Source organism: Peromyscus leucopus, chromosome 16_21 (assembly GCF_004664715.2).
Source record: "Peromyscus leucopus breed LL Stock chromosome 16_21, UCI_PerLeu_2.1, whole genome shotgun sequence".
Taxonomy (NCBI): domain Eukaryota; kingdom Metazoa; phylum Chordata; class Mammalia; order Rodentia; family Cricetidae; genus Peromyscus; species Peromyscus leucopus.
In genome coordinates this window covers 66,295,465-66,315,430 of record NC_051084.1, presented here as the reverse complement: position 1 = coordinate 66,315,430, position 19,966 = coordinate 66,295,465, and the positions used below count along the sequence as shown (strand labels likewise).

At 43.2% G+C, this 19,966-nt stretch overlaps 1 protein-coding gene across 6 annotated transcripts in view; it reads left to right on the top strand.

The window, feature by feature from the left end:
• Adgrf4 (adhesion G protein-coupled receptor F4) overlaps positions 1 to 19,966 on the top strand; it is a 30,621-nt gene that overhangs the window by 7,193 nt on the left and 3,462 nt on the right. For all 6 annotated transcript variants that reach the window (XM_037199662.1, XM_028887254.2, XM_037199661.1 and 3 more), the window contains exons 2-9: positions 2,262 to 2,361; positions 3,734 to 3,788; positions 7,407 to 7,558; positions 9,330 to 9,605; positions 11,388 to 12,764; positions 16,815 to 16,856; positions 17,282 to 17,341; positions 18,312 to 18,368. In XM_037199662.1, the coding sequence (XP_037055557.1) occupies positions 2,284 to 2,361; positions 3,734 to 3,788; positions 7,407 to 7,558; positions 9,330 to 9,605; positions 11,388 to 12,764; positions 16,815 to 16,856; positions 17,282 to 17,341; positions 18,312 to 18,359 (2,088 nt within the window). In that variant the 5' untranslated portion in view covers positions 2,262 to 2,283 and the 3' untranslated portion in view covers positions 18,360 to 18,368. The remainder of the gene's footprint in view (positions 1 to 2,261; positions 2,362 to 3,733; positions 3,789 to 7,406; positions 7,559 to 9,329; positions 9,606 to 11,387; positions 12,765 to 16,814; positions 16,857 to 17,281; positions 17,342 to 18,311; positions 18,369 to 19,966) is intronic.

Here is a 19,966-nt window from a genome sequence, read left to right as displayed (position 1 = left end):
AGCTTCATTTGGTGACAAGTGATGTCCAGTTGTGGCTCTGTCTCCCCCATTATTTGTCGATTTCATTTAGAGTGCCTTCATGTATGTATATATTTTAGGAATCTTCTGCTGTGTTAGGTTTCCATACTGCCCCCTCCAATGACCCTTACATTTTGTAGCTTTCCCATAGTCTCTTCTTCACCCCTCCCTTCCAACTCCCCTCTTGACCTTCCTGTTCCAGCTTCATGCTTGCAATTGAAATGTGAGTTCTCAGCTTCATGCCCCTGCCCCAGTGCCTGCTGCTTGTTGCCACACCCCTCTGTCACCCTCTGCCATGGTGGGTTTGGATTCCTAGGAAACCATAAACCAAAATGAACTCCTTCTTCTGTTGCCTTGGTCATTGCATTTCATCACAACAACAGAAAAGTAAGTGAGACAGCTAGTCTCTTTGGTTTTCACTTTCTCATCTGGTGGCAGTTTCTGGTGAGTAAGAGCCACTTGGTCAATGCTGGCTGTTAGGATGGAGCTGCACTACCTTTAAAGAGATGAATGGGAAAACAGGCTTGGGAAGATCAGTTTATAAACAGTAGACAGGAAACTGGAGCCCAGCTCTGTCTCCAAAATCCAGGCTAGTTTTGCTCTTCTGTATCTGCACCTCCAAGAGAAAAATTATAAGGAAAGGGGTTGGGATTGTTCGTATTTCACATGGACGTGCTACGGTGATACCTTCTTAGGGATATGACTTTGAATGACTGTTAAGGAAAAGGCGAGAAATGCAGACATGGCCACAGAAGAGATAATTACTCACAGGACCTTCTGTCTAGGTGCACAGTAGTTTATTCGTCTACTACAGGGAGTCTCAGCACTTGATCTAGTAGCAGACAAGTATGCACATTAACTTACCTCAAGCTACTTGTCTCCAAGTGACTAGAAACCTGGTGCACAGTATTTGGACAGCCCCCCCCCCCCACCCGTGTGCACATGTGTAGGCCAGAGGATGATATTGGTTTTTGTTGTTTTTCTGTCACTTTGCACCTTATTTTTGAGCAGGGTCTCTACTAACCCAGAACCGGCTGATTTTGAGCAGGGTCTCTCACTAACCCAAAACCGGCTGATTTTGAGCAGGGTCTCTCACTAACCCAGAACCGGCTGATTTTGAGCAGGGTCTCTCACTAACCCAGAACCGGCTGATTCGGCTGGCCTGGCTGGCCAGTGAGCCCCGGGGTTCTTTTCGTCTTAGCCTTCCTAGTGCTAGGGGATTACAGGTGTGACTGAACCATTTTCCCAGACTCCCTAGAAAATTTGATAAATGTTTCTTTCAAGAGATTTCTGAAGTAAGTAATAGGGACTGGAGTTTTGCTGAACATGCATCTTTCTGGATGATTCTTCCATTGTCTTCTTCAGTAGAAGGATCAACGAGAGAAATTTTTAATTTTTTTCACTTTAATTAGACTGAAATTAGGTATTAGAGTCCTCTCCTAAGGAATGTTGTTTTGGTGTGTGACCTAGTGTGCTTTCTATTGTTGTGATCAATGTTCTGACTAAAAGCAACTCTAGGAAAGGGCTTATTTTGCCTTTCACATTCCAACCATAGTCTACCATGAAGGGAAGCCTGGGCAGGAATAAAAGGCAGGAATAGGAACTGAAGCAGAGGCCAGGTAGGGATGCTGATTTCTGGGATACCCCTGGTGGTTTATTTAGCCTGCTTTCTTATACAAGCCAGAATCTGCCTGGGGTGGAGCTGCTCACAGTAGACCGGGGTATCTTTACAGCAACCATCAATCAAGAAAATGCCCCAGACATGTCCCTAGGCCAACCTCCCCATGACTCTAGCCGCACCATTGTGACTTTCTCTGCTATATGTACTAAGTGGTTCACCTTGCTGTACACTGAGTAGGCCAAGGGAAGTTGCTAGGTGCCTCTGCTGCCAATGTAATAAGCCAATCAAGCCGAATTAATAATTCCAGGTTTAATGAACAGAGCAAAGCAATCGTGCGTGACCCTTGAAAAGGCAGTGGAAGAGTCACATAGCAAATATAGCTACCAGGCCTTAAGTAATCTGTGGGCGTGGTCTTGAGCAGCCCCAGGAAGGGGCTGCCTTTTGGTGGGTTTTGAGGGGACCAGTTTGAGAAGGCAGGGCCTGGGGAGAGAGAGGTGGGGCTTCCACCTAATCATCCCAGACTCTTTGGGCATATGATGTGGATGACAGGGGCTGATTCGGAGCTTCTACCAGAAGAGTCCTCACCTTCAGCTGGATCTATCTTCTTGCTTTTCTGTTGCAGGTTCAAGTCTTCATGTGTGAAAATGAAGCTCCAGGTCACCATTGTTTGCTGTCTAGTGTTTTTTCTGACCACAGAATGTTTTCACTTTAAACCCCAAAAAGTAAGTTTGATCTCTTCCTGTGTGATCGATCCCAAGAGAAATCCCTCCGTTACCTTAGATGTCTAGGTATCTGATAAGTAACATGCTAATTAAAATACATCTTTGAAGGATCCTAACTTTACTCTTACTGACAGTCTTTTCCCAGGGAAGGGAACAACAACATCAGAAGTTAAGGGGTGGCAGGAACCAGCCTGGGAGGCCACAGTTCAGCGTGGCACTCACCTTGCATGCCACAGAGATTATATGCAGGTAGCTCTCGAGAGAGGAAAGACCTAAACAGGCAGCAGAGCAATTCAGATTCAGATCTTACTTTAACTTTGCTGCCTCTGGGAGTTGTTTTGTTTTACAGAGCCTTAATTTCTTTATCATATGTCATATCTTTATTATATCGAAGTTTATATTTTAAGGGTATACTTATAATCCTTTACTTGCAGAACAGATTTGTGATTCAACTATTGCAACCCATTCCTAGTTTCTATTCTTTTCTTCCTAATAAGGATGTATTTATGGGACCCGGGGTTTCTCCTTAGCTGTATTCCATCCAGGCAGTCAGTATAGGCAGAGTCTAGCTTGATGATGTAACTGCCATTTCTGTGTTCTTCCTGGATCCTTAAAACTACAAGAGATCCACCCCATCCTGTAGCAGGAATCTTAAGTGGTCTTATTAATAAAAACAAACCTGGAGCCAGGTATTGGGGTGAATGCTGGAAGATCAGAGAAGCAGAACAAGCCACAGCTTCCTCACCTTGACAGTTCCTCAGCTGATCCTGTTTCCTCAGACTGGAAGCTTCTGTGTCCTCATCCCAATGGTTCTCAGCTGAACTGTTTCTTGAAAGCCTGAATGCTTAACCAGCCAAATGCTTCTAGTTTCTGGTCTTCATGCCTTATATATCTTTCTACTTTCTGCCATCGCTTCCTGGGATTAAAGGTGTGAGTCACCATGCCTGGCTGTTTCCAATGTGGCCTTGAACTCACAGAGATCCAGAGGGATTTCTGCCTCTGGAATGCTAGGATTAAAGGCATGTGCCATCACTGCCTATCCTCTATGTTTAATATTGTGACTGTCCTGTTCTCTGACCCCAGATAAGTTTATTAGCATGCACAATATTTTGGGGGAACACAATACCACCACACCATCCACTAACTTGACCTTCAGAACTCGTGATCTTCAAGGTTAGCACTCAGAGAACAGTGTGTCCTCACCTGTGTCTTCTCCAGCAAGTTCCCTCAGAACCATCACTGGAGTCTGCCACTGTTTCCTTCCTGGTCTTGAACACTTTTCCTCTTTACATATACGTGGATCCTCTAAGTTAAATTGAGAGAGTACATTACACAGTAAATTTTTTGGGAATTTGGTTTTTTTTTTTTTCAGGATAAAGATGAACTTCAAATACCTCCATGGAAGCGTACGTTTAGTCATATACAAGGTATGTATGACTATAGAATAGTCTTCATTCATTTGGAGATAGGGCCAAAATAGAGAAGGAGGTGGATGGTGCAAGCATGTCTTCAGACCTCAGGCTTTCCAATGCAATAATAACCTCTCATGAGCTTTCTGTGTTTATCAGCATTGACATAGTGTCTTACAATTTGTTTCTTACATAACTAATCAGGCAAGTTGATAAATATTCACACATGCTCTAGAACAGCAGACTGATACCCATTTTCAAACTTAAAAGGGGAAATGAATTTGTTAAACTCAGAACAGGCCAAGAGCACACTGTTCTTCTTTCCTCCAAAGATATATTCAAGGTTTTTAAATGTATGCAATAGTCTTGTACTCAGTGTTCTGGTAAAGCCAAGCAAGGTGATTTGATGGTGGTAAGACTGGTCATATTCCTGAAGAAGAGGAACAAGAACATTATCATTACTAACATTTTAGCATCATGTGACTTCACCCAAACATTCCAGGTCACTGTGAGGTTTAAGGCCAGTGGCACATGTATCTATGTAAATATGATATTGGACAGGGAAAGAGGACAGAAAGGAAGCTGGCCATTGGTGGGTAAACATTAAGTGTTGTGCAAGATGCTGCCCCATGGCACATCTGCAGCAACACCATGGCACCATCTCCAACGAGTCGGTAGACAGCCATTGTGTTGGTCCAGCTAGACCACAGCCTATAAGCTATTCTAATAAACCTCGTGTGTGTGTGTGTGTGTGTGTGTGTGTGTGTGTGTGTGTGTGTGTGTATGAAGGAATAGACTTACCAGCAAGAGTGAGGACATTCAGGCAAAGAACAAAAGCTTCCTACTTCCCTGTCTTCTATATAGGCTGCCAGCAGAAGGTGTGGTCCAGATTAAAGATGGATCTTCCCACCTCAAAGATCCAGATTAAATGTGGGTCTTCCCATTTCAAATGATTTAATTAAGAGAAAAATTCCCTCACATGCATACCCAGCCACTTGGGTTTTAGTTAATTCCAGGCATCATCAAGTTAATAACCAAGAATAGCCATCACACAGTTTTAAGTTATTTATAGCTTATATTTTACATTTGATCAACCAACACCAATACAGGATTATGAGATTAGTCCTGATATATGAAAAATATCTTCAACTGTTCACTTCACTAACATCAAACTTTATGGTTTTCAGCATAGTCATGATTTCTCTCAAATTTGTTTTGAACGTTAGTACTTCAGTAAGTTTAAAATCATTGACTTCATTTGGCCGGGCGGTGGTGGCGCACGCCTTTAATCCCAGCACTTGGGAGGCAGAGCCAGGCGGATCTCTGTGAGTTCGAGGCCAGCCTGGGCTACCAAGTGAGTTCCAGGAAAGGCGCAAAGCTACACAAGAGAAACCCTGTCTCGAAGAAAAAAAAAATCATTGACTTCATAGCAACGTCTAAATTTGGGGGTTGGGGAGTATTGCTTTGCTACATTCTACACTGTTACTTATGATGCAACTCTTAGCTTAAGTTTTCCTGTCTGCGTGCTACAATTCAGAATGTAAGAAATTATGTTCTACCTGAGATGAAATTTAAATAAGAATGTAATCCCTCTTAAAGTGTTTTACCTCAGGTAACTGAGAACAGTTACCTTATTTTACCAGAGACGAATACTCCATAATTTGATAATATACCATTTTTAACATATCTGTGAGAATAAACACTTTTAGTGAGAAATAAGGGATGGCTGGTTAAATCTGAATTCCAGGCAATGTATAACATTGTCCCTGGAAAAGTGTTTTTGTTTGTTTATCTATACATTGATGACTCACCCTCTCATTGCAGAGTCTGTATTTGCAAATTTGCCTATTCACTGAGAAATACCTAAACCAGAACCCATGGTATCCTTTCATACAAAACAACCATTGTGTTGCCTGGCACACACATGCCCAGTTAGGTTGGGATAAGGTATTGCTCTTCCTTATCACTGCAATTCCCACACTATCCATGTGTCGTCATGTTCTGGTAGGCTTTCTGTTGCTATGGTAAACACTATGACCAGAATCAGGTTAGGAGCTGAAAGGGCTTATTTCAGTTTATACTTCCAAGTGACAGTCCACTGAAGGAAGTCAGGCAGGAACTCCAGTAGGAACTAAAGCAGAAACCATGGAGGAGCGCTGCTTCCTGGCTTGCTCACTAGCTCATGCTCATTCAGCCTTCTTACACAGCACAGGCCCAGCTCGTGTGTCCCCACAGCAGGCCCGCCTTTCCCACATCAATCATCAATCAAGATAATCTCTCCCAAACATAAGCACAGTCCAATCTGTTCTGGACATAAATTTTCAAAAACAAATAAACCAAAACCCAAACAAATAAAATAAAACACCACCACCACCACCACCACCAACAACAACAATAACAAAAAACTAATCAGGAAACATCATTTTGTGCATTGGGACTTTCGGGTGGTGATTTTTCTTTTCAAGCAATCCTCTCACAGGAATGCTGGAATGCTGTTTAGTGTTTTTAGTTCAAAGAAGGCTGTGTTGGTCAGCATTGTTCAGGCTTGAGTAAGAGCACTGTGCGCCGAGAGTGCTGTGTACTATGAGCTCAACTTAAGGAATAAACAATATATATTAAAGACGATGTCTTTATTCGGAAATAGACATAAAGGAAGGCTACAGATGTTGAGACCATCTCAACAGTTGTTGAGAATATCATGAGCAGAAATTCTCAGGAATTCAACTTTATATTCCTCTGAGAACAGTAGAGCAGTGCTTGCTAAGTCAGTATTCGTGGGGACTATAGAGACAGTGACCCCAGTGAATCATGACAAGTGACTGTATCTCAAACTATGCAAAGATTATGCGCATTTCCTGTGTCTTATCCACCCACTCTGCACAGAAAGGTTCACTGGTTCCTGCTCTCTGCACCGGCCAATTAGCTTTCAATCACAGGTGCAATCATGTTTTCTGCTCAGCATTTGTATTAGTTACCTTTCGTTGCTGTGATAAAACACCATGGCCAAAGGCAACTTCAGGAAGAGAGAGTTCATTTGGGCGTCCAGTTCAGGAAGGGGAGTCCATAATGCTGGTGGAGGCATGGCAGTAGACAGCCAGAGCAGGGAGCCGAGAGGTCACATTTTCAACCCGAGAGGGCAAACTGGAGTGGAGTGAGGCTATACACTCTCAGTTCCTCCCCTGAGTGATAGCATTTGTCCAGCAGCACTTGGCAGCCTAAAAGTTCCATAACCTTGCCAAACAGTGCAACCAACTGGGGACCAAGGTCAGATCCATGAGCTCATGGGGGCCATTTCTCACTTGAACCACCAGAGTATTTAAGGCTCTTGTGTCCCTTCCTGTTTTCTCTTCCTTTGCTCCCACCTCAGGGCTTCTCAACAGGGATTTCTGAACACCCTGAGGTCCCTTTTCTGCCTCTGGCTCACTCCCTCTGGATGCCAGCTTTACCATGGATCATGCAGCTTTTTCTTGTTTCTGAGAATGCGGTCCAATGTCATCTCCTTGGCTAGCTGTTCATAAAGTCCCAGATTGAACTAGATGCATTTGTCAGTATGCAAATGGTAATTTGGCCTCTCAATTGCTGATTTTTGTTTTTTTCTTTTCTTTCTTTCTTTTTTTTTTGTCTTCTTGTTTTCAGATAAATGCAACGGATCTTGCATCTCACCTTCCAAATGTAACCAGAGCTGTGATCTGAATTTCCATGGAGAAATAGTATTCACTTGTAATCAAAACAAATGGCAAAAAACAATTGAAACATGCACAAGCCTCTCTCTGGACACCCTGTTTCAGGTGACACTCTGGTACACTCCTGGTGATGGGAGCTGTCTCTCCCTGATTGGAGTAGGAGGGGCAGGCACTTTCATTCTTACCCGTTCTAAATGCCAGTCAGTCTCAGGCTGGGACTTGGGCAAAGCTACCCAGTGGCTTGCATCATGGCTGTCTTTCCTTACCCATGCTCTGATGTACCTGCCTCTCTCCTCCTTTTCCCTCTTGGTAAAGATCAATTCCAGGGTTGGGTGAGAATCCAGCTGAGAAATAGAGATTGTGCTAACTCTAACCTTGGAAACAGAAGGTTAAATAAATCAAGTAAAAGTTACTTAAACTACATGCAAATGATGGCTTAGGATTTTCAACGTAGCTTTATGGGTGGATTTGTATGTTCCTTGTGTTTGTTAACTAATTAATTAAATATGCTGTGAATTAAATTCAACATAACTTCCTTTCTATGCTTTCAATCCTTTAACTAAAGCAGAGAGAATCTAGAAGGAATCAACGGCCCCTACATGTCTTAATCACGATAGAAATTGATCTTGTATACTTCTCCTCCTCACCCACTTCTTTGTGTTTCCCTCCAAGCCCACCAAAGGACACAGATCTCCATGTTTTCTTTTTTTTTTTTTTTAATTTAATGAGGGCTTTATAAAGGGATTAAAATGTTGCTTTTACAGTACAGGGAATTATGGCGAAGTCTCTGTAACTATAGTGACAGACACAAGAGAACGGACATGCTTGCTTATTCAAAGTCACTTTCTGAGGGGGTATAGGTAAAAAAAATAACAGGAAATGGCCAACTAACTTACAATTGGAAAAATGTACATTTTTTTCCCCTGAAATTGTGATTCTTTAGTTTTGAACAGATAACCTCCCCAAACAGTTCTCCTTTGAAATTCCACCTGGATTTTCCTTCTCCCCATTTCTGTAGAATTTGTCTTGTTATAAATCTTGAAGGGCTGGGGAGGATGGTTCAGTGGGTAAAGCGCTTGCTGTGCCAGTAAGCACGAGGACATGAGTTCAGAACCCAGCACCTCTGTAACGGCCACGTGTGCCCGGAACCCCAGTGCTGGGCAGATTCCCGGTGCTTGCCATTCAGCCAGTCTAGCCAAAAACAGTGAGCTCCAGGTTCAGCAAGAGACCTCATTAAAAAACAAAAACAAAAACAAAAACAAAATAGAGATCTGGAGAGATGGCTCCGAGATTAAGAAATCTTGCTGCCAATTCACAGGCCCAGGTTGGTTCCGAGGACCCAGGTTGGATGGCCCACAACTGTCTGTAACTCTAGCTCCAAAGGAATCCAATGTCCTCTTTTGGCCTCTTCAAGAATCTGCACTTATGTGCACACACCCGCACACAGACACACACAGTTATCTATAATTAAAATAAAATAAATTTCTGAAAAATTAATAAAGTGGAGAGGCTGATTGAGGAGGACCCTCAACATTGACTCTTGATGTCCACGTGTACATACACCGGGGAGGGCACCCTCCACCATGACATGTATACACATGCACACACAGACATACTTATAACACACACACACACACACACACACACACACACACACACACACTTCAATTCAAACCATTATTCTGAAAGCAAATTCTAGAAAGGGTCACTAGCGTGATCTCTGGGAATTTTGATGGCGGCCAGGCCTCCTGTGACTGCCTTAAATTACTCTTAGCTCCTTCTAGGACCACCTTGCCTATCTGTTTTTCCCATGGGGGTTGTTTGTGGTTTAGTTCCTTTCATCTAATGCATGTTCGATTATTATTTTTTTACACAGGGCATGAATCCTCCACCTAGCCTTTCTGTGGCATCGTCCTCTGTTTTTCCCATGAACTTAGTAAGCGACACGGTGGTATCAGTCCGCACCGGGAACCTATTTCAGAGAATCCACAAGTCCTGCCCTGAGGACTACGTCTGCATAGTTAATGCTGTGAAATCCTCTAAAGTTACTTCTGGAAATATTGCGTTCATAGTAGAGGTATTAAAAAATATCTCTGCAGGCTTGCAAACCTATAATGGAATACATGGCGACGTGACTCGCGAGAAAATGAAGGTACTTTAAAAAAATTAGTTTCATTAAACACGGGCAGGAGTTTTAAATCTTGCATTTTTCACAGTTTCAAATGTTCTTTTCAGGTTAAAATGTACAACAACCATCACAACAGCAGCAGACGTTTCTGTTCAGCTTTCTGTTTTGACACATTCTTCTTGATGGAAGTTAGAGTGGGAAGACATAGTGATGGCCACACACCAAGGCTACCCGAGTAGATCACATTGACTCTACATTTTTGGAAGGGAGTTGTGCATCACAACAGTAGTTGGTATCTGCGTGTTAAACAAAAGTTAAATGTGCTCCGTTAGGATGGGTTTTTTGGTTTCAGCTTTTGAGACAGGGTCTTATGTAGCCCAGGCTAGCTTCAAATTGCCTATATATCTGAGCCTGACCTTGCACTTCTGATCCTCCTGCCTCCACATGCCTAGTCTTGGGATTTCAGATGCACATCACTCCATCCAGTCTTTGATGTGTTGGGAAGGGGACCCAGGGCTTCATGTATGTTGAGAAAACAGTCTCCTAACTGAGTCTATTCCAGAAATCCCCAGGCCATCTTCTCAGGGACTTGAGTGTGCTCACGAGCACTGGCATTTATTATTAAAGGGAGGGATATAGGGATATAGTATGTATGTAATATTTCTCAAACTTATCATGGAATACACAGATACTTTCCTCCATAAAACAATCATTCACACTTCATGGATCTTGACTTCTACATTCTGTACTGTGAGGATCTTCCTTGGATGCAATAATAATATTTAGATAAATATATACATACATATCATATATATTTTTGAAAAGATTTATTTTTTTATGTGCATGAGTATTTTGCCTGCATGTATGTTTGTATACTATGTGTGTTTAGTGCCTGCAGAGGCAGAATTGGAACTGGAGTCACAGATGGTTGTGAGCTGCCATGTGGGTGCTGGGGACTGATCCTGGGTCCTCCAAAAGAGCAGCCAATGCTCTTAACTGCTGTCTTACTTAGGGTTTCTATTCCTGTGATATAACACAATGACAAAAAAGCAAGCTGGGGGAGAAAGGGTTTATTGGGCTTATACCACTTTCATATCATAGTCCATCATTTGAAGAAAGCCAAGACAGGAACTCAAACAGAACAGGAACTTGGAAGCAGGAACTGATACAGAGACCATGGAGGGGTGCTCTCTACTGGCTAGCTTCCCCTGGCTTCCTCAGCCTGCTTTCTTATAGAACCCAGGACCACTAGCCCAGGGATGGCACCACCCACAATGGGCTTGGCCCTCCCCATCAATCACTAACTAAGAAAATGCCCTACAGAGGGATCTATTGAAGCACACTTTTCAATTGAGGTTTCCTTTTTTCTAATGACTCTAGCTTGTGTCAAGTTGACATAAAACTAGCCAGGACAACTGCTGAGATTCTATTTTTTATTTTTATTTTTATTTATTTATTTATTTTTTTGAGACAGGGTTTCTCTCTATAGCTTTGGTGCCTGTCCTAGATCTCGATCTGTAGACCAGGCTGGCCTCAAAGTCACAGAGATCAGGCTGGCTCTGCCTCCCGAGTGCTGGGATTAAAGGCATGTGCCACCACTGCCCGGCAAGATTCTATTTTTTTTAATATTAAAATAATATTCTTTATATCCTTTTAATTTTCTTCCATTAGTCTTACTAATGCACAATTGCAATAAGTAGTGATTTGAAGAGGCAAGTATCAAATGAGGTGAAATAATTAGATCTGCCAAACTTTCAGATTTTAGAAATTCACTTTTTTACACTAACAGGCTTGTTTCCATTGCAGAACTATGGAAAAATGGCCAACCACATCCTTAACAAGACTGCCATTTCAAATTGGACTTTCATTCCTAATAAAAATGCCAGCTCAGATTTGTTGGAGTCAGTGAACTCCTTTGCCAAGAGACTCCAAATCCACGGTGAATCTGAGAACATTGTAAACGAAACCTTCTTTCAATCGAAAGGCGCTCGCATCTCTCACAGTACCTCAGAGAACAGTTTCAACCTCTCCATGCCTGTGCACAGTGACAAAGAAGATGTCTTAGTAATGATAGCAATTCCCAGACAAGCACTACGCGAGCTGCCGTCCCCTGCCTCCCAAGTCATTGCCATAGCTTTTCCGACCTTGGGGACCATTCTGAAAGAAGTCCATGGCCTGAATACGAATCTCTCAAAGCCCGTAAGTGGTCTGATCCTGTCCCTGGTTTTGCCAGAAGATCTGAAAGAAGTCATACTCACCTTTGAAAAAATCAATAAATCCCAGAGCACTAGCATCCAGTGTGTCCGCTGGCACTCTGAGAAGAGGCAGTGGGATGAGAGCCCGTGTAGTACAGTGTTGGAGACCAACGGCACAGTGAAGTGTCTCTGTAACTACAGCAGAGCTTCGATGTCTTTCTCCCTTCTCATGTCATCCAAGCCTGTGAAGGACAAGGTTCTGAACTATATCACCTTCATTGGGCTCAGCGTCTCCATCTTTAGCTTGGTGCTCTGCTTGGCCATCGAAGCTGTGGTTTGGTCCCGGGTGGTCGTAACAGAGATATCGTACATGCGCCACGTGTGCATCGTGAACATTGCAGTGTCCCTCCTGACTGCGAACGTGTGGTTCATCATTGGCTCCAACGCAAATGTCCTGGAGGACCACAAGTGGTGTGTGGCTGTGACATTTTTCAGCCACTTTTTTTTCCTCTCTCTGTTCTTCTGGATGCTCTTCAAAGCACTGCTCATAGTCTATGGAATACTGGTTGTTTTCCGAAGGATGATGAAGTCTCGTATGATGGCCATTGGCTTTGTCGTTGGATATGGGTGTCCCCTGGTGATTGCTGTCGTTACAGTTACCGTCACAGAGCCTGGAGAAGGCTACATCAGAAAAGATGCCTGTTGGCTTAACTGGAACCAGACCAAAGCCCTTTTTGCATTTGCCATCCCAGCCTTGGCCATTGTGGCCGTGAATTTCCTTGTGGTGCTGGCAGTTGCTGTGAATACACAGAGGCCTCTGATTGGCAGTTCAAAATCTCAGGACATGGCCATAGTTATCAGGATCAGCAAAAATGTTGCCATCCTCACCCCGCTGCTAGGACTGACCTGGGGTTTTGGTCTAGCAACCTTGCTAGAAGGCACACACCTGGTGTTCCATGTAATCTTTGCCTTGCTCAATGCTTTCCAGGTAAGTTCAATAAGGGGGGGGGGTTTGCTTTGTGTTTCTGGCTAGACATCAAAGGATGGCTGTGATTTATTTACCATTAAAGGCTACCAAGTGTGTTCTGTCCACATTTCAGGGATCTCTAAGTGTAGCATCTTCCACTTAGACTGATATGTTTTTCCACATAAAAATAACTATTTATTGTATGCACACTGTGTCCATGTATGTGTGGGTGCGTATGCATGCCACGGAACATATGTGGAGGTCAGAGGACTACCTACAGGAGTCAGCTCTTTTTCGCAGCCATGCAGATCCTGGAGACTGAACTCACGTCATCAGGCTTGGTCGCAAGGGGCTTCACCCACCCAGCCATCTCACCTGGTCCCCTCTGTTCCCCCTCCCCCCTTTTTTAAAATAAGGTTTTTTGTTTTGTTTTGTTTTGTTCGAGACAGGATCTCACTTTGTAGCCAGGGTGGCCCCAAACATGTAGCTGTCTGCCTGTCTCAGCCTCCTGTGTGCTGAGAATTTGGTGTGAGTATCTATGCTTGACCACCGATAAGGCTGGAGTCAGTTGACCAGGCTGTGGGGAAGGGGCGGTCCTTTTTCTCTCACTGACCCTGGGTCCTTCCTATTACGTCAGAAGTTAATCTTCTCATGTTAATGACTGTGCATTGGTCATGGATGTAAAAAGTTGGTCCCTGGTCAAAATAAGCGTAACACTGTCTTCCAAGGAAACTCAGCAAAAATAGACATTTCGGTAGTGTAGCGAGAGGACTTTCACTTTGGAAATTGAACAGCCAGGAATTTTTATAATTCTTTCTCACTATTTCCTGTGAAATAAATGTTAGTTACTATTTGTATATATATCTTATTCTATGTTATCTGGTCTTGGGAAGGCCATTTCCCCCCAGGCCCAACTTTCTTACCTGTCAAAATAAGGATTTGGACATAGAATGATTTCCATTGTATTTTTCCCACTCTAGCATGCATGCTTTGACAAGGTGGTCCCTCTGAATGTTCCCTCTTGCTTCTCAGCTTGCATTTTGGGGATACTATCGTTTAGTTGGATTGTGTTCTCTGCCTATGAATAATAGAAAACCTGGCAGGTTTATAGTCTTAATTATACTTTTAATCGGGCCTTGGAGAACAGCCTTCTGCCTGTGTGTGTAAATAGGGTTTTACTGGAACGCAGGCATGCCTGTTTGTTTATGTTTTCCTTGTAGCTGACTTGGAGCTGTAATGACACATTTGAGTAGTTGCAGCAGAGGGGTATGGCTGACAAAGTATAAATATTTACTATCTGGTGTCTGGGAGAAAGTTTTCCCACTTTCCCCTTAGACAGTGTAACTATTCAACAAAACAGTGAAGCATGTCTGTTGACCTGTCACTACGACTTAAGCCACTGTACAAAGTGTAAACTTACCAGACTTTTTAAAGAAATGCCAGCTTTGGTCCCTTGTGTATCTTACTCATGCTTTTTAATAATTATGAACAACGTCAGTTTCACCCTTCCTGTTACATGGCTTTAAAGAGACAACACTGGATGGGTGGCAGAGGCGCACGCCTTTAATCCCAGCACCCCGGAGGCAGAGCCAGGTGGATCTGTGTGAGTTCGAGGCCAACCTGGTTTACAGAGCAAGATCCAGGACAGGCACCAAAACTACACAGAGACACCTTGTCTTGAAGAAAAATAATAATAAAAATAAAAATTAAAAAAAGGGAAAACACTGACTTTAGCCTTTGTTTTCTTGAACTCAAAATCTCTTGATTGACGTAAATTTCTCTATTCTTTTTGCCTTAAGTAAAAAAGTTTTTTCCTTTATTTTTTATTTTATGTATATGGATATTTTGCCTGCATGTGTGTCTCTATGTTATGTGTATACAGTGCTCAAGGAAGCCAGAAGAGGGCATCAAATCCCCTGGGTTGGAGTTACAAATGGTTGTGAGCTACCATGTGCCGTGTGGGTGCGGGGAACTGAGCACAAGGGCTTTTAACTCTGGACCCCTGTTGTGATCTCAGTTTTTGAGGAAAGATCTTACTCTTTAGCCTAGGCTGGCCCCAAACTCATAGTGATTTTCCTGTCCCAGCCTCCTGAGTGATGGGATTCAGGTGTGAGCCACCATATTTGGCTAATTTTCCCACTCTGGACGTTACTCTTGTGACAAAACATTTTGTTGTCCTCTCCTCTCCTCTCCCCTCTCCTCCCCTCTCTCCTCCTCTCTCCCTTCCCCTCTCCCCTCTCCTCCTCTCTCCCTTCCCCTCCCCTCTCCCCTCCTCTCCTCTTCTCCTCTCCCCTGCTCTCTCCCCTCCCCTCTCCCCTCTTCTCCCCACTCCTCCCCTCTCCCCTCCCCTCCCCTCCTCTCCCCTCCTCTCCTCTTCTCTCCTCTCTTTCCTTCCCCTCCTCTTCCCTCCCCTCTCTCTACTCCTCCCCTTCCCCTGTTCTCTTCTCTCCACCCCTCCCCTTCACTGTCCCCACTTCTCTTCCGGTGCTGGGAACCAAACCAGGCTTTCATAAAGCTCTGCCAGGGTTACCATGGAGCTGCAGTTCCAGACCTCATCTTTTTTTTTTTTTTCCTACTATTTGCAACTTATTTAAACCCTAGGAATCTTCTAAATGTATTTCTTCTTCAGAACATTTATATTTGTCTTTTATTCATTGAAAATGCTAAAAAAAAAAAAGACCAACCTTTTTAAGTTAAGCTAAATCCTCTTTTCTTAGCTAGCATTCCCTGTGACTTACATTTAAGATTTCATTGTCACTTGATCAGATTTTCTTCACAACAAAACTGCAGATAAAGAAAAGATCCTCCCAGCTTCCTGGTCTTTGTACTTTTCATTTGCTTTTATTTAAAAAAAAATTACCATCTCAGAGTCCATGGTTGACTATTTACAAAATGCTTGCTCCAGTTGAAAACAGGCCAGGACACAAGTTTCATTTCTTTAAAGATAACTTCCATGGTTCCCTAGTTGTGATTTTTGGAGGACCAAGTTCCATGTCATGTTCAACTGTCATCATGAGAAAGGTTGGATATGTCAATATTTGAGATGAAATTACGGGATGTTTTAGTGATTGCTCTTGTCTCTGGCATACGATGCCAAGCCTAAGAAACTTAAGAAAAGAAGGGATTTCTTTTTATTCTTAGTTTCATGAGGGGGCAGTACGGGAGCTGGGGCTAAGGTCTTGATGTCAAGAGCTTGTGACATGGCCTTCTATACATCTTCTGTGATCAGGAAGTAGAAAGCTCAGGCTGGAACCTGGTTTGGCTACAGACTTCCAGCCTCACCCTTACTGTCCTACTCTGTACATTAGGCCTCATGTACAAAAAGTTCCACATTATCCCACAGCAGCTCCAGCAGCCAAAGACTAGGTGTACATGAGCCTATGAGGGATACTTCTCCTGAAACCATACAGTAAGGCTGAAAACTCTTTTTCTACATCAGTGGTCATTGAATAGGCATCAATAATCTATGTGTACAAGTCCATGAGGGTGATCCTCATTGCCAGGGAAGGAGGTAGATTAAAAAGAAAGACCCATCAATGCTCATTTCATTAATTAATTAATATATATATATATATATATATATATATATATATATTCTCCACCCCTGTTCATTTATGTGTGAATGCATATACACACATCCTCTATGTGGAGGTTAGAGGACAACATACCAGAGTTATTTTTTCTGCTTCCACCCCTTGGATCCTAGAGATCAAGCTCTGGTCTTTAGGCTTGCTGGCAAGTGCATTTACCTTCTGACTCATTTTGCTAGTCTATCTTATTTTATTTATCTTAGAAACACGTCTTGCTCAGCTACTCAGGCTTGTCCAGAACTCATTATAGACATAGTTGGCCTTGAACTAGAGATCCTTCTACCTCTGCCTCCCAAGTGTTAGGAATACAGATCTGTGCCACCAGGCCAGGCTCTGCCAATGCATGTTCATCTGCATCAGTGGAAATGGATTGCCAATGTCCAGGTGCTGTCCAGGGGTTACCCAGAGGGGTGGGATTAAAATAACACTGGTATGCTGTGTGGGAGGCCATCCCTAATGACTCTTTTGACTTTTACAACAGGGCTTCTTCATCTTGCTGTTTGGCACGATTATGGATCGCAAGGTAATTTTAATTTGCTTCCTTCATTGCCAGACAATTGCATGTGGCTGAGGGAGGCAGGAGGGTGAAACAGTTTTAAGTGGATTCTAGCTTTGCTGAGCTCGTGGGCACAGCTCAGGCCGCCGTGGTGAGGAAGAAAGAAGAGCGCACTCTACTCTCTGTGCTTGCTTACCGTCAAGACAAGCAGAGGTTGCATGAGGATATTGTTTGGAAAAAAGAGAAACCATGGCCATGATTGGAAAAAGTTCTGTGGATTGTTAATAGCACTTTCCGACTTTTATCCAAGTCCCATTGTTTGCTGGGTGCCATGCTGAACCACCTAATGTTGCTCTGGCCAGACTCCCTGGTCTTAAAGTTCTAGGACATGTGTCTGGGCTTTGGAATGCTGCTACTTCCTCTGTTGACCACTGACTGTCATTACTTTTCAGATAAGGGATGCTCTGAGGATGAGAGTGTCTTCACTGAAGGGGAAGTCAAGGGCAGTAGAGGTGAGGTCCCTCCTTCTAATGACACACTGTGGGCCAGTGTCCTTGCTCATGCAGAGAGGGGTGCTGTAGCCCAGGACTCAGAATTTCTTAGCAAAAATGAATTAGTCTTTTTTTTTTTTCATTTCATTCAGCTGAAATGGAAAGCTAGCAGAAGATATCTTCTGAGGGAATTTTGCATGTGTGTACATTTTTAGCTTGACATGGGGCCATTGGGATGAACCCAGAACCAGAGGTTTATAAAAAGTTGGAGCTAGGAAATGAGAAAGTTTAACCCACTCATGTTACCAGAGATGAGTTTAGTTGAGAATTCAATGGAGTATGTGCAAAGTCGCCCATCTTGTTAAAAGTAGAATCATAGCCTGGAGGAAGTGCCAGCCAAAGCCTGCCCATCCTCCATGTCTTGGTCTCTTTCCAGTAGACCACACTTCCATTGACTGGAAAAACCACGTATGTACTGTAAAAAAGACTTTGGAGTTGGCAATCTGTCTTTGAAGGCACTGAGTATCAAAATTTCTGAATCTGCTAAAATTTATTTGTTCAACCAGTATGTTCTTCCTCTGAGCTTTAAAAACAAACTTTCTAGATGTATTGAGAAGCACTATCGATGGCTACTTCCAAGCATGACTTTTAGTATCACACCTCATCAATTTTAAGACGGAAATTTTTTTTACCATTTAACATTTCTTAAGTTAAAATGTACCGTCTAACCAATTAATATACCATGACTTAACTGACTGGTTTTGCTTCTTTATTTAAAAAAGCAAAACAAGGACAATGAGGTGCTCATGATGTTACATTCAGTGAAATACAGTCATTCTATTCTTTGTGGCTGTATCAATTTGGATATTTCTCTTTACAGCTTCATTTTCACATGGTTATCTCAGGGCAGCCTGCACATTAATCTATAAATATGCATATTTTTGCTAGTATCATTACTCATTCGCAACTTTGTTGTCCTCACCCCATTTAGAAGGCATCCTTAAGCCCAGCCAATGGATCCAAAGTGCTGAACCACTGAGACAAAACTGTGAGTACTGAACATGCCAGTAGAAACTTGACTTGCAAGCACAACTGAAGCATTTGTGAGAAGGCTGGTGCCCACTGTGTGGTACCGGGTTGAGATGAGAGGGAACAGGATTGCAGGACTATCATGGGAGGGACACTTCACTATAGCGCAACACAGAAGGGAAGACAGGGCAAGTGTCAGCTGAATTTCTATGACCAGACCCCAGTGTTATGACCTTGGTGAAGACAGGCTGGGACCTTACTTGTGCTAATACATGGTACACTGAGCTATCTGCCAAGCTCACACACCTTAGTTCCTTTCTAAAGTTTTTTTTTTATTAGCTAAATCTGTTCTTTGACAGTTTTATATGTGTAAAGAATGAATACCCACCACTGTCATCTCCTAACTACCTACCCACCTCCCATGCCCACCCTCATTTGTCCCCATGAATTTCTCTCTCATGTTCATGTCTATGTGTTTTGTCTTCTGACCCACTAAGTTCCACTAGGGCTGACTCTGACAATGAGTTTGGAGCTCATCATTGAAGACTGGTGCGCTCAGCAATGAGCACACAACTGAAGACAACAATTCCCTCTCTTGAAGAATCTATTAACAGCTAGTTGTTCAGAGGCAAAGGGCAGGGCATTGTGAGCCCCTCCCCTTTCCATGACTGATTGTAGATAGGGCCTATCCACATGCAGGAAACTTCACAATGTAGGTATCTACTGCCACTGTGAGCTGATGATGGCACTGGACTCCAGAGAGACATCCAGACTGCAGAGAATGACATTTTCAAGACCTCCACTCCATCTTCCACAATGTGCCCCAGGCCTTAGAGATGGTGGTGTCCATGTCTTTTTCAGAGCTGAGCCCACTCCTGATGCTTATTTTGTGCATCTTGGGAGCTGGGAGTCTTTGCCTTCACTGCTGTTCATTGTGAAAGAAGGGCTTAGTTCCTTCTTGTGAATTGATTTTGGCACTTACGGGAACTTCACTGCTGAGACAAAAGCATCGATTGATTCAAGTCGCAAAGCAACAGACAGGCTTGCCTCTCCCCAGTGAAGAGGGGCCTAGAATCGTTCCTAAGAGGGTAGGGGTAGACATGTGGCAAGTGCCTGCTTATCCACCGTTGGCCCTTGAGACTTATTTCTACACAGGTGAAATTGGGGGGAACAAATGTTAGGCAGTGGTGATTAATGTTAGGCAGAAGAGGTGATTAAGTCACAAAACAGCAGCTGGAAACTGGGCCACTGGTAACAGCAGGTGCAGGCTAGACATGCTGGTATCAGACCTTGGCTTGGAGACATTTCCATGGCCCTTCCACATGTACATAGCTGAGAGTTATGTACTCTTTACTCCATCACCAGGAAGTGTCCATGTCTTCTTTTACATTTATTTTTCTTTTTGAGGTTTGGCCCAGGTAAGGGTTTGAAACAATTTAGTGGAGGAAGCAAAGGCACTGTGAGTTGGAAGAAATCTTGGGAAGTTTCCTGCATGACAAACCCCACAAACTTGATATGCTGGCATGGGACTTTGATGCAGGGTCCCAGGAAAAGGAAAGGAGAGAGGGAAAAAGGGAAAAAGTCATCTATGCAGACTAACAGGTGTGGGGTACTGGG